The sequence below is a fragment of the Nymphaea colorata genome, chromosome 10, assembly GCF_008831285.2.
Source record: "Nymphaea colorata isolate Beijing-Zhang1983 chromosome 10, ASM883128v2, whole genome shotgun sequence".
Classification (NCBI taxonomy): domain Eukaryota; kingdom Viridiplantae; phylum Streptophyta; class Magnoliopsida; order Nymphaeales; family Nymphaeaceae; genus Nymphaea; species Nymphaea colorata.
Window position 1 is genome coordinate 16,014,404 of NC_045147.1, and position 14,998 is coordinate 16,029,401.

Here is a 14,998-nt window from a genome sequence, read left to right on the forward strand (position 1 = left end):
GGGATGTGATGTGGCTGGGATCTAGGGATGGTTAATGATTGAATCACCTAAACTAAAGAGCAAATCCCTCCAAATGTGGGCACTAGTGGCGCCGGCTCCTCCAATGTAGTCAAATGTGGCGAGGTGGCGCCTTGTGGAATGATGATTCCAAATGTGGGGATTCTCTTCCAAATCACGTGCAAATCAAGGGTCAGATCTTCTCCTAAGGATCTGGATGAAGGGCTAGGAGAGACTTAGATGGGTAAGGATGAAGCTCGTACCACTTTTTGAAGCTAGAATGTAGGAGTTTCCCCTTAATTCTCGCCTAGAAAATCTCCTCTCCATGCGATATCTCCTTGGAGTACTTTTGGACGGACTTACCCTTGGAAATGATGGTCCCACTTCGTGGCAAGGAAGGGCACTTTGGTCCTTGGGTGATGATGACCAGAATCCCCCAAATGTGGCCGGAATTATGGCAGAGGTCGCCGGAAAACCAGAAGTTCCCGGTGACTTGGTGCTTGCTATCGCCTAGGCCGTTCTTCGCGAAACCAATGTGTATCTTCTTCTTTCTTTGCGTGCAATCACCTTATATGGTCCATTCCCATGTCCAAGATGGTCTCACCGTGATTTCTTGAGGATGGGATTCTGATTTTGCCGGCGAAATTCCAGAGATGGACCGCGGATGAAAACTAGAATCGATCGACTCTTCTTGTGCCGTTTCCTTGAGTGATTTCTCAACTAGGAAAGCCTCAATGCCTAGGATCTTCTAAGACACGTAAAACTTAGTTTAAATCAAGTTTCAACCGTGGAAAAGAAGGGAATCTCGGCTGTGACTCGAGACTTCTCCTCTTCTTGTAAGTCAAACCTTGGATCAAACCAAACCAACGTAGTTGCTTAGCTTTCACCTTAGGAATCCAAGAACTAACCTTGTATGAGGAAACCGTGGGTTTGCTGTCCTTCCTTGGATGAAGACGCAGCCTCCTTGTTCAACTTAGGCCTCTAATATCTCTGATGTAGCAGAGATATTGCACCCAAGACGTGGCTGGGTAGATGCGAAGATGAAGACGATGATAACTCCTAGGGCCGTGGCTCACCCAAGAGAAAGCCCTCACCTTCTTCTTCAACGAGAATTGATGTAAATGAAAGAGAGGGGAGATAGTGAGGAGTTGGGAAGGAGAGGAGAGGAAGACGTGAGGGGGAAGGGGAAGTAGAGGGCCAGCATGCTGGTCTTGGGAGAAGAGATTGGAGGGAACGTGAGAGAGAGAGAGAGAGAGAGACACGAGAAGAGAGAGAGAGAAGTGAGGAGAGAGAGAGAGCAAAGAAGCAAATGACCTTGATTTCCCAAAATTCCATCCATTTACACATGAATCAAAACCTTATATACATGAGTACATAAATCTGGTTCCCATGCATGGAACCAGCCCAAATCCAAATCCAGAACATGCTAAAGCAAAACGGATCCAAGGCACAACCCGCCTTGGTAAGTTTGAATCCAAAACCGAATTGGCGCAAACTCAAATAAAGCAAATCAAGAAGTGAAAAACGGCTAAGTCCTAGCTAGACGCCCCTTGAGCCTTGTGAGCTCAAGGTGGGGACCTCGTCCGGGTTGCCGCCCAAACTTCGGACTTGACACATCCCTTAACCTCATTGAGCTGAGCTCAATTCAGCCAAGAGACCTCCCTAGACTCGTCCTAGACCGACTCTAGAGACTTGGGTTTCGATACGACTCAAGAATGGACCATGGCCTATACCAGAGAAGTCCTATGGATCTAGTATCCTAACTCGCGGATTCTCTCAATTGCTGGTCTTCACCTAGTTCATTCATGTCCTAGAGCCGTTGCATATCCTCCCGCACCTCCCATTGCATTTGCTCTAGGCTCGAAGTTTAATTCCATTGAGCCGTGATCTCTCACTGTGGCCGTGCCTTTGGCCTTGGTTAGGCCTACTCGGACTAAGGCTCGTATCAGATCCACCCTCCTTAAATCGAGCTTGTCCTCAAGCTCATTATGAACTTGTTTCTTGGTGGCTCTGACGCACGCAGTCATCTTTCACCTTGTGTTTCCTCCCTGGTCCATAGTCTCTGGGTAACACCTTCACTGAGTTCCTAAGATGGAGGAAACATCTTCTTGGGCCTCTTGAATAAACCTTGAACATGGCCCTTTTAACTCTGAGTTTAGCTATGGTCAATGTGTCTGGACCATAGTCTCGAGGTAACTGTCCAATTCGCTTCATTGGTTGCCCAAGCAACCTTTCATCATTCTGGATCTCATTCGTTGACATGGCTTTACCACGGTCATGTGGTTGCCACTTTCTACCACCATGTTGTAGTGGTTTTTGCACTTGTTTAGGACTATAATCCCTTGGGAGTTGCCCTATAGCCCTCTTTTGCAGCCCTTGTAGCTGCTCAATAGTGCCCTCCTGATGTGCGAGGGCCTTCCCTCTGTCGTGGGCTTGCCATAGGCGCCCACCTGCTTGTAGTACTTGTCGGTTGATGATGTAGTCTTTCTGTTTACAATTACTCTGTACTGCCCATTGCACCTCAGTTGCGCTCATGTCGTTGGAGTCAATTGATGTTGGTGACTCCGACTTGTAATCCTCACATGAACTCGAGGGGTTCCACATCTCTTCATTGCAATTTGGTGACTCTGAGTACTGGAATGCTCTCCATCTTTTTGGGTAGAGTTTTTCATTCTTATCTCTGTGAATCACCTCTTCATTTTGTTGTTGTCCACCCTCCTTAGGATGTATCATCTGTTGTTGTAATAGAGAATGGGTGGACAAAGATCTTTCCTTGTTCTCATACGATTCAATGTGCCCACTCTTAGCCATTGGGCCTTCACGATTCACTCGTGGATCTTCTTGAGGAGCCTTATATTGGTTGAATGATGGTCTTGGCTCCAAAGTAATAGTGTGATCGTCATCAGAACTGCACAAGAAATCATCTTCAAACTCAAAGAAGAATCCTGCTAATTCCTCTTGCACTTCCTCTTGCCACTTTTGGATGCAACGAAGCTTAGCATGTTGATCACTTTCACTCATCTCAATAGGGGCTAACCACGTATCCTCGCTCTGTGGATGATTCTGACAAGAGGGTATTCCTTCAAGTTGCTCCACCCGTGGTCCGATACCTTGGTCTTGGTGTGAGCACGTCATGTGGAAAGCTAACTCTTGGGTTGCTTGTAGTTGTAACTCTTCCACAATCTGTGAGCAGTCAGTTGAATCCGCTCCACCCTCCTTATGATCTGCCTTACCTTCTATTGTGGAAGGATATGATGGATGATCCTCGCTTCGCTGGCTGGACTCTTCATCTCCTTCTATTTCCATGGGATCATTAGAGTCCATGCTGCTTGCCTTTTCTACATCATTCCTTTGATCTTCAAGGTTAAGATCTTCTGGCATTTGACAACGGATTAGCTCCACCTTGTCTTCTGGCTGTATGATCTCAAGAGGTTGAAGCTCGCTTGATTCTTCCACTTCCATCATGTTGGGTGAAGCTAGAGCTGTACACACTAAAGATTCTTCTTTGTACGTATCTAATGCTTGGTTGGGACTAGACGCGTGCATTGAGTTTGTAGAGATTGAAGCTCTTTCTTCATGTGATCCTAAAGAATCTTCACTTGGAAGTGTCTCTTCAATAGATTCGCACTCTTGACACTTGCTTTCTATTTCAGCCAATAACTCATTGGTAGTCCATGTCTTCAATGATTCGCCATCACTTGAGTTGTTGGATGGCTCCTCAACTGTAGCTTGATCATGAACACCCTTGCCCTTGAGGCTATTGTTCGGCACTTCACATTTGATTGTCTCTACCGCTTGGTGCATTTCATCTCTCTTGTTCCTGCTTACTTCGTCCCTTTTCTTAGGTTGATAATTGGTCTGAGGGACCTCGGATTTTTGAGTAAGGCCTTTAGTTGAGTAGGCCTTGCGGTAGGCTTTAGTGTTGTCAGTTTTCTTTGGAGGTGATTGTGACACCGCACTCATGATGCCTTGGTTCTTGCTTCCGTTGCCTTTGCTCATGTGCTCCGTGCGAGGTGGCGGAGTAGCTGGTCCGAGTAGCTCTTTGCTCTTCATGTTGGTCGGAACCATGCCCTTGGACGTGTTGCTCCTTAACTCCACGTGAGGCTTCTCTTGTTTCACGTTGTCCAATATCTCATCCATCTTTGAGAGCGCTTGTCGTATCATCTCTTCAATGTTAGGAGATGACTTTCCTGGGTTACTATTTCCAGGTTTCCCTACTTGTTTGACGGGTTTGGGTGCTGGGATTTCTTCCAACACAAACTTATGACTCATGTCTCCTATTTGTATCACTTCTCCTGGATAAACTTGTAAAAGCTCACCCAGGTTGACTACTCTTCCTGCAACCCTAAGTCGACCCACTAAGGTCCTATTGGTGATCCTAATGTTACAGGTCCCCTTGTCCACTTCAATCACACAATGATAACCCATTACACTGACATCTCGTAGGATGATGTCGCATCTCGGGTTTTGCCCAATCAAGAAACTGATGAACTGTGGGCCGTAACTCCAATCTTCTCTGTGAACTAAAATCTTCTCTTCCATGAGTTTTCCGTAAGAATAGGTGCTAAACACTAAATCAACATCTAAACTTCTGGGATACGCACCTTCTTCCATCATTCTTGCCTTCTCTTAAATCAAAACAAATGCTTAAAAACTTTCTAAGCTATCTATTTCAAACACCAAACTGAACTACTAAAAGCTGAAAACCACGACACTTGTAAATTCTGTAACTCTCTAACTCGATGTCCAAAAATCACGAAACTTGGTAGCAAAATACTAGACACGATAAGGAATCCAACGCCACCAAGATCAAGCTCTAACTCTGCTCCAGGAAAGCACTCGTTCTTCTGAAAGTCACGCCTGGGCTTGCTCTTCAACCGCGCAGGACTCCCCCAGTGATAGGGGTCCACTCAAAAAATCATAACTTTTCACCCGTAACTCAAAAAAATCTGAAATTTGGACTGGAGATTCCTGAGACGTAGGCGCTTCCAACGAGCCTAACCTTGACCAATTCCGATGCCGGATCTGACAGCGCCGGCCAACGGAATCCGGCGTAGTTTCTGGTTTTTCAGAAACTGAAAAAAATGCAGGCTGAAGAGGATGAGTTTCTGCTATGCTACCATCAAACCAAACTAACACTGCTGGAATCTGAAAACTGAGTGCGGCGGCCTCTCAAGATGGCTCTGATACCAAACTGATAGGTTTGGTATCAGCCGGATAAGTTTGGAACTCTCCTTTCCAACTTTCACCCGCTTTTACCAAAATCGATCTTTCTTGCACTTATGAGCAACATAAACTCTAGAATTTGAATTCACAAGATGTAAACAAGCAACGGAATCCTCCACGTTGGCTCTGATACCAAATTGGTAGGACCTAACTCCGGTATAGGCGACAGCCCAGTCCTAGAGTCGATCCTACACCCAAGATCCTGGTAGAGGGTCCACACGGGTCTAAAGACGCCTAAAGATTGAACCAACACAACTCAAAGAGGAAACTAAGGCTAGACTCAGACCAAACACACTCCTTGTAGCCGGATCTTAGGCTCTAGGCTACCGAAAAACTACAGGAATACTGAACAAATGCGGAAGCGATTCAAAACTATGCAAGGAAAATAGCAAATCTAACTAGTCTAAATGAAGTACCTCCCCAAGGCTTGCTCGGGGTTCATTTGATGAATCTTCTGGAATTCTTTGATGATCTGCTGTAGGTGCTGTTGAGGATGAATTCCAGACGTCAGGTTGTAGCTGAGAAAATCGGGACACCAAGGTGGAAGGTGCTGCAACGCCAAGTAAGACGCCAAGTTGGAGAAGATCGCTGGTAAAGTCTTTGATGTCTTCTCTTCAACTCGGTTGCTGCTGCTGGTTTTGACGGAGCTGATACAAATGCTGCTGCTCCGGGTGTGGCAGTAGGCTCTAGATATAGCTGAGAGAGAGCCTCTTAGCTCAGCCCACCTGGCTGAGTGCCGTGGTAGCACACGGGATCCGGTTGCTTGGTGATAGCAACCTCAATTCGCTTGGGCGAGTGGATGAAATGCCCAAGGGTGCACACCAAATGCTGTAGTCGTGGCTGGGGATGGGTGGATTCAGCTTGGTCTTAGCTGAGGAATTACCTAACTACAGTCAATAGAGGAAAGCTCGGCCGTAGAGCTTGGTAATGATCCTAAGTGTGGCTGGCTTAGGGCCGGTTAGGAGCGATAGGGGCTTGGACGGCTTCGGCTACGGTGTAAGGGAAGATGATCTAAGGGTGTGAGGTCTAGAATGAGGTGGCTTAAGACAAGGGAATGTGGGATGTTGATTAGGAACTGGTGGTTAGGTTCAAGGATGATTGAACGAGTGGCTTGGGTTTAAATGAGAGAGCTAATGAGGAACTAAGGAGGGTTAGGGATCACGTGAGTGAGTTTGACGTGGGATCAAAAGGTGGACTCCTACACTTGAACCTAGGATAATCCTCTAGATCTAAGGCTGAAAATTCAAAGGTGGTAAGTGGGATGTGATGTGGCTGGGATCTAGGGATGGTTAATGATTGAATCACCTAAACTAAAGAGCAAATCCCTCCAAATGTGGGCACTAGTAGCGCCGGCTCCTCCAATGTAGTCAAATGTGGCGAGGTGGCGCCTTGTGGAATGATGATTCCAAATGTGGGGATTCTCTTCCAAATCACGTGCAAATCAAGGGTCAGATCTTCTCCTAAGGATCTGGATGAAGGGCTAGGAGAGACTTAGATGGGTAAGGATGAAGCTCGTACCACTTTTTGAAGCTAGAATGTAGGAGTTTCCCCTTAATTCTCGCCTAGAAAATCTCCTCTCCATGCGATATCTCCTTGGAGTACTTTTGGACGGACTTACCCTTGGAAATGATGGTCCCACTTCGTGGCAAGGAAGGGCACTTTGGTCCTTGGGTGATGATGACCAGAATCCCCCAAATGTGGCCGGAATTATGGCAGAGGTCGCCGGAAAACCAGAAGTTCCCGGTGACTTGGTGCTTGCTATCGCCTAGGCCGTTCTTCGCGAAACCAATGTGTATCTTCTTCTTTCTTTGCGTGCAATCACCTTATATGGTCCATTCCCATGTCCAAGATGGTCTCACCGTGATTTCTTGAGGATGGGATTCTGATTTTGCCGGCGAAATTCCAGAGATGGACCGCGGATGAAAACTAGAATCGATCGACTCTTCTTGTGCCGTTTCCTTGAGTGATTTCTCAACTAGGAAAGCCTCAATGCCTAGGATCTTCTAAGACACGTAAAACTTAGTTTAAATCAAGTTTCAACCGTGGAAAAGAAGGGAATCTCGGCTGTGACTCGAGACTTCTCCTCTTCTTGTAAGTCAAACCTTGGATCAAACCAAACCAACGTAGTTGCTTAGCTTTCACCTTAGGAATCCAAGAACTAACCTTGTATGAGGAAACCGTGGGTTTGCTGTCCTTCCTTGGATGAAGACGCAGCCTCCTTGTTCAACTTAGGCCTCTAATATCTCTGATGTAGCAGAGATATTGCACCCAAGACGTGGCTGGGTAGATGCGAAGATGAAGACGATGATAACTCCTAGGGCCGTGGCTCACCCAAGAGAAAGCCCTCACCTTCTTCTTCAACGAGAATTGATGTAAATGAAAGAGAGGGGAGATAGTGAGGAGTTGGGAAGGAGAGGAGAGGAAGACGTGAGGGGGAAGGGGAAGTAGAGGGCCAGCATGCTGGTCTTGGGAGAAGAGATTGGAGGGAACGTGAGAGAGAGAGAGAGAGAGAGACACGAGAAGAGAGAGAGAGAAGTGAGGAGAGAGAGAGAGCAAAGAAGCAAATGACCTTGATTTCCCAAAATTCCATCCATTTACACATGAATCAAAACCTTATATACATGAGTACATAAATCTGGTTCCCATGCATGGAACCAGCCCAAATCCAAATCCAGAACATGCTAAAGCAAAACGGATCCAAGGTACAACCCGCCTTGGTAAGTTTGAATCCAAAACCGAATTGGCGCAAACTCAAATAAAGCAAATCAAGAAGTGAAAAACGGCTAAGTCCTAGCTAGACGCCCCTTGAGCCTTGTGAGCTCAAGGTGGGGACCTCGTCCGGGTTGCCGCCCAAACTTCGGACTTGACACATCCCTTAACCTCATTGAGCTGAGCTCAATTCAGCCAAGAGACCTCCCTAGACTCGTCCTAGACCGACTCTAGAGACTTGGGTTTCGATACGACTCAAGAATGGACCATGGCCTATACCAGAGAAGTCCTATGGATCTAGTATCCTAACTCGCGGATTCTCCCAATTGCTGGTCTTCACCTAGTTCATTCATGTCCTAGAGCCGTTGCATATCCTCCCGCACCTCCCACTGCATTTGCTCTAGGCTCGAAGTTTAATTCCATTGAGCCGTGATCTCTCACTGTGGCCGTGCCTTTGGCCTTGGTTAGGCCTACTCGGACTAAGGCTCGTATCAACACTCCAACAGGAAGCTCCTTTGTCAACTTTTTGAGGGCATTCATTGTTATTTTGGTCACTTCAAACATATAACCAGCAGGTTCTATTGAAGTGTTAAAAACACTGTATTAATTTAAGCTGGTGCATGCCATTGTATCTTGCCTTTTCTTTTAAACCATTTTTAAGAATGCAATAAAAATAAGTGAAAATGCCAGTAAAAAGAAACAGACTAAAATATAAACCAAGTGTCATTGACATCTATTGGCATGTCCGTCACCATTATACAATGAAACCAGAGGTTTCCAATAGAACATTTAATCAAACACTTGAGGTACCAAACCTTAACTTGCATAACTAGTTCCGGCTAAGTCTATCTAGAATGATCATAACCGTTGCTGAAATGGTCATCCATTTGCATGCTTTCGATTTGCCTTCACAGTCCCACAAGGAGGTATCTACCTTCCATGGCCCTCGGCCACTGTTTGATTAAAAGATTTCAGGAGAAATAGTCTGTCACCCACAAAGAAAGCATTCTAATGGAATTCTGTTTCCACATAGCATGCTCACGCCGGCAGGATCCTGCTGCTTCTTGTCCGAAGAATTCAACAGAGAAAAAATAATTCCTGTAACTTATATGGATCGAATGGCACGTTGTCATCAACGATAGTATAAAAAATATTTAACAAACATGAAATCAAAACCAGAAGATCATAAAACAAAATATGTGTTTCGATCGACCTTCTATTGTGCCAGAATTAATCATATCTTTCTTCATTTTTCATTTTTTAGATGAGGAGTAACTTGGGCATACCAAAACTACTTTTTCCTTCCTCCCTTTAACTTTCATCATCTTGATCATAAGATCTCATGAAATGAACGACAACCAATAATATTCACAGCCCATACTATATATATATATATATATATATATATATATATATATATATATATATATATATATATATATATATAGAGAGAGAGAGAGAGAGAGAGAGAGAGAGAGAGAAAGAAAGAAAGAAAGAAATGATTAAAAAAAGAAATCATACTTTTCCAACTAATTGTGTTTTACCGCTGTTTTAGTTTGTGATCTTCATACTCACAACGTTATAAATCGACATAAAAAGGACTTTCTTTTAATGGTTCAATAAAATTCTGCAAGAATTTAAGAATCATCACCCATGATCTTTTTACTCACAAAATCCTCTTAATGTCCAAAAAAGGTATTTTCACCCCATGCCCCTAAATATGAAAAACATCTGCATTTTTTTTAACTAATTCAAAATATGTAACTAGTCGGATCAATTCATCAGTTCACTGTATTTACTCATTACATTATATTCGTATTTTATTTTTAATTTTATAAATAATATGGGGTAAAGGGAGAGAGATCCATGCTTAAATGAACAGGATAGTCCATATCAAACTCAATTACCTTTTGGATTACAGACAGGGAGCTGTGGACATCAGGAAATTCAAAGGGAAATAAGAAACCAAACCGTCCACAACAATGAAGCATTAATTTCTTCCCCTCTGAACTTTCTATCAATCTTTTGGTTCTTTTGAATCAGGAATAGTTCTTTCTGATAGTACAAGCAGTACCTTTGGCAACACTAATAGTTCGTTTTTGATAATTGAGAACAAATGACACTTTCTAATCACTCTTATGCATGACAAGTTACGTATATGAGTTATATTACAAATTATGGATCTACAAGAAGCTATACGAATGTCTGTTTTTTATAGTATAGAGGACTTTTTATTCTTGCAGGCTACATGAATAAATAGTTTGTTAGAAAATATATACAAATTATGGGTTAACACACACGAATACAGATATGTATAACATATTTTGTGTTTGCATGACAAGTCACGTAGATGTCGCTCATGTGTCAATGCTTATGTGGAGATATATAGGAACGCATCCAGGACGTGTGAGCTAGGTATACAAATAGATCATCTATGATACTTTAAATGCATATATTAATATGTTATAAATCATATGCATGGCGGAATATACAGGCAAATAATTACTAGTATGGATGAGTGCCAAAGTTATCCGCATGTTACACAAAAGATGCATGGTGCGTGACAAATTTAGCTAGGTGACAAATGCTCACATTCTAATGTTATTTAGTTGATGAAAAAATTAAACATAAAGTTCAGTTAGGCTTACCTTTTTTGTCTATTTTATAGAAAAAATGCACCATAACAATTTAATTTATGATTGAGCCCAGCCGAGTGATCGAATCTAGAGCTGAACCTAGTGACCCAGTTTTAAACCGATTGCCGTTGGAGTAACCGGATTACCAACCATGCCCTAAACTGAAGTATGCCATGGATCCGCTTATCCTTGATAATGATACAGAGGACTAACTGCAACTGTGCCAAAACAAATGGAAGAAGCCTCACTAAGACCTCCTTTTGGATTTGGTGGAGCCTGTGGGCTGTGAATCTTGGAGGGAGGAATCCGCCCCGCCTGCACGCACCCAATCAGTTTTGCCTGTTTCCGGCGTCCCTTTTTCCGATCGAGGCCAGGCCTTCCCCCTCCCTGGATGCCCGTCGGAGAGGCGTGACCCTCTTTGCTTCTTCTGCTTCGTGAAAGAGAGAGAGAGCTGATAGAGAGATGTCGTGGTCTCTCTTTCAGAGGAGGATCGCTCTCGCTCACTCAAGGATCGATAGTCTCAATCGACTGTTCTCCCACTCTCCTCTTGGATTGAGGTAACCGCCCGCCAATATGCTGCTACTCCAACTAAAGGAAACCCATTAGCAAGAAAATGTCTTTCATTATTTGGGCTTCCTTCCCTCACTGCTTTGGAGTTTTTGGGTTTTCAGAGGAATGAGGAATGCGAGGAATGGTCGAGTTTCGGATTCGTTTCCGCCCGTGAGTGATGGCAGGCAATCGATCAGTCATATTACGTATGGAGGACTTCCGACTCGGTCGATGGTCCGCTCGGGTTCTTCGTGCATGGACGTCGCGTCAGTGAGGGCATTGATTTCCGGAAGAGATCGCCGGTGGTACTCAGCTCGTTCGGAGGGGGTTTCTCGGTTTCGTGCGGCGAGGGAGGGTAGTCAATCAATGCTTCTGTATCTGTTTGCTTTGGTTGTGGCGATGGTGGGTTCGACGTATGCAGCGGTTCCATTGTACAGGAAGTTCTGCCAAGCCACTGGTTATGGTGGAACTGTTCAGAGGAAAGAGGTAACCATAAATTGTCCAGAAATCGCTTTTTTCCTACACAAAAATAGATGTGTGATTGGGAAAACTAGTGTCTTGGTTCATCACTGGTTCGTATGATCACTGGTTCGTATGAGTTTTGTCTCCCCTGTTTGCGAACGTGGAAGTACGAAAGTCACTAAATTTTGTACAAATGGAGCGATTTAGGACGAAAATTTAACAAGCTGGCATCTTTATATTAATGGTTGCTGTTCAGTATGGCTGGTTTCCTTGCTTAGTTTGAGTGTGGTGGAACACATTGCTGTAGAAAATAATAGTTGGTCACCATATATTTCTGAGTATTTCTTATACATTGTGACAAGGTCTAAGTCTCTGCAGACTGTTGAGGAGAAAATTGCACGGCATGCAGAGGAGGGAACTACCACTTCAAGGTACATTGGCTGTTCGTGACATGCTCCATTTTGGTTTCTGTTTGAGATTTTGCACTTTCGTAGGAATGTTCTGACTGTTCATTGTTCCAGAGAATGGAAACAATTCCTGTTAAATAGGTCAGCTAAAGTAATTCGTTTCTGTCAGGCAAAAACCTTAAATGTTCAAATTGTTCTTGTAAGAGAAGTGTATTTTGTGTGTTTTTGTTCAAATCAGAAGCCTACATCCAATATGGATGTGACCAAGGTCCAAGACGAAAAGGAAAGGGGGTGGGTGGTGGGGTTGGGGGTTGGCCTGCAACACACAAGCTAGAGTTGAAAACTGGCAACCATGTTGGACATGATTGTCGGTTATATGGGATGCTCTAAGAAGACATAAAGATGTTTGTTGGATGGTGGGTGAAGGTATTGTGGTTAATTATGTTGTTACTCAACTGAGAGTCTGAGACTATGGTGGGCTGCTGAGATATAAAGATGTTTGCTGGATTATCCTGAAAGACAAAGTATGAAACTAACCTATTTAACGGTTGTCTGGGGACAAACTTTTCTATGACCAGGGACATTACCTGAATAGGTCGTTTACTTGTTTCATACAAGCTAATATAAGAGATACAACTAGATGAACTCTGACACTGACTGGATTATGTGTAGCTTGCTGGATATAGTTGGGGCATATGGCTTCTATGCATGCCCTGCTCTTTTCTCCTTTTGACGTTCCTTACTTTCATCTTTACCTTTCTCTCTTTGCTTGTTATAGAAGAAATTTCAAATGAAAGAAACTTTTTCTTGTAATGTTTCCTTGCTTGGGGTGCTTGGTCTTGGGGGTTTCCTGTGAAAAGAATAATGCTTTTCCAACGTATATTACTGAAGCAATTGGTAAAGCCTAATTTGTTTTCTGAGTTGCTAGTTTGCTGGAGTTGTCTGCACCACATGTCTATGAAGTCCAATTTAAGATCATATCCTACATAGTACTGTAACATACAGACGCATGAACCAAAAAGCTTGAAAGATATTGTATCCTGATAGACAACCCCCACCATTGTCTCTTCTGGTTTATCAGTAGAAAGTCAGAAACTAAGAAGTTGATGACTAGAAACAGGTCTATATGATGTGAAGTACAGAGCCCAAAATGGCCTCTGTTGCGGTGGGCTGATTACACTACCAAATAGTAAGACATGAATGCACATACCTTTCCTTCTTGGTTTGTTAAACTGATAAGCTCTTTCGTTGCAGGGTACTCACTGTTCAGTTCAATGCAGATGTTGCTGATGGCATGCCATGGAAGTTTGTTCCGACACAACGAGAAGTACTCTAATTCCACAAACAGTAAACAGTAGCCGTCTAGAACCTTTCCAGAAAACAGAGTGCACTAAGTCATCTTTCTCTTATTTTCCAGGTAAGAGTTAGGCCAGGAGAAAGTGCCCTTGCTTTTTATACTGCTGAAAATCTAAGTTCGGCACCTATAACTGGTGTCTCCACATACAATGTTACACCAATGAAGGTAATATTCACTTGAATTTGTTGATTGGTCGTCTCATATTGGTTTTTTACTTGTTGTAGTTAGATTGCAACATACACATAAATGCATGTTGTCCCACACACCCAAGATATTTGGTCTTATAAGATAGTAGAAAATATCAGTCTTGGTTGGCGTCAGTTTGGTTACTCCTTGTCACTGTTTCTTCATTTTGATTTTTATGCTTTTGTTAGTGGGACCTTTGTTTATGATGAATGAGAAAAAAAGTAGTGTTCTACTTGGCTAACAATCGGCTTTCAGGCTGCAATTTACTTCAATAAGATCCAGTGCTTCTGCTTTGAGGAACAACGTCTTCTCCCAGGGGAGCAAATTGACATGCCTGTAAGCATTGTGTTTTTCTATCTTACCTCTTTGATCTTTTCTGGAGGAGCAATGTTGAATCACATGATGATGTTGGGTGGTCTCAGGTATTTTTCTACATTGATCCTGAATTTGAAGAAGATCCAAAAATGGATGGCATCAACAATTTAATATTGTCGTATACTTTCTTCAAAGTCAGTGATTGACGAGATTCTTATCCTTTTGTCTTTTTGTTTTCAATGTAATAATATGCTGGTAAGGAATTATTCAAAGCAAATAATTTTGGGAATGCAACTTGTCTTATTGCTGTAACTTTTCTGGTGCAACTTTTTGTATGCTGAGGTCCTACGTGGACAGTTCGTTGTGTATTGGAGGTGGAATATATTAAGGTATTGGATGATTATATTTTTTGCTTCTCAATATAATGAGGTCTCACTTCCATGTTGAGCAGCATATGATAGTATTAAGATTAATGCTGTTGGAACCGAATTGACAGTGATATCAACAAAAAATAAAAAGGCATCCATCTGGAAACTATGATCAGGTCACGCTGCATTTTACACGTCCTACAATGGGCCACGCATGGTCCTGAGCCTTTTCATTGTAGTGCTGATGGAACATTGACATATATGAATGACTGGTGGCATTTCAGATTGCAATAAGAACCACAGGACGATCTGATCTTCTCCCTTGATTCGAGGGACTGAATGAGTGGTATGTGGAAAGTCACCTCTTCCCCCCAAAAAGTTCTCAAGTCTTCTGTTAAATGATATAAATTAGTCGAGTAATGTAAAGAGTACTGGCGTCTGTGAGAACAAACCATGTATGGTTGGAAGTTTATTTGTGATGTTCATCAGATTCGATCTCCTCTCCTTGTTTGTGATGCAAGTACAATTTGTTTGCTCACTACAAGTAATTTGTTTTTGCAGTTAGCCAACAAGTGGCTTATTAGGATCACCCTTTCTCCCCGACTTTCTTTGTATAAAGCTTCTAAGTAACCTGAATTTCAAGTGTAGCTAGCAAAATAACGATATCATACCTTCGCGCATGGTTTAAAGGGTTCTGCGTTCAAAGCGATGCATGAAAATACAAAAAGACAAAGGGAGTGCTATAAATGAACTCCAGGGGTAGCACAGTTGGGGAGGGGAGGGGTC

The 14,998-nt window shown here is 43.2% G+C and overlaps 1 protein-coding gene across 1 annotated transcript; it reads left to right on the top strand.

The window, feature by feature from the left end:
• The first annotated feature begins 10,769 nt into the window (after positions 1-10,769).
• LOC116261750 (cytochrome c oxidase assembly protein COX11, mitochondrial) lies at positions 10,770-14,247 on the top strand. The gene is made up of 7 exons (XM_031640595.2): positions 10,770-11,125; positions 11,240-11,603; positions 11,958-12,010; positions 13,241-13,313; positions 13,404-13,508; positions 13,785-13,865; positions 13,952-14,247. Exons 1-7 carry the CDS (start codon positions 11,031-11,033, stop codon positions 14,048-14,050), a joined length of 870 nt encoding a protein of 289 aa, XP_031496455.1. The 5' UTR covers positions 10,770-11,030; the 3' UTR covers positions 14,051-14,247.
• Positions 14,248-14,998: the final 751 nt, after the last annotated feature.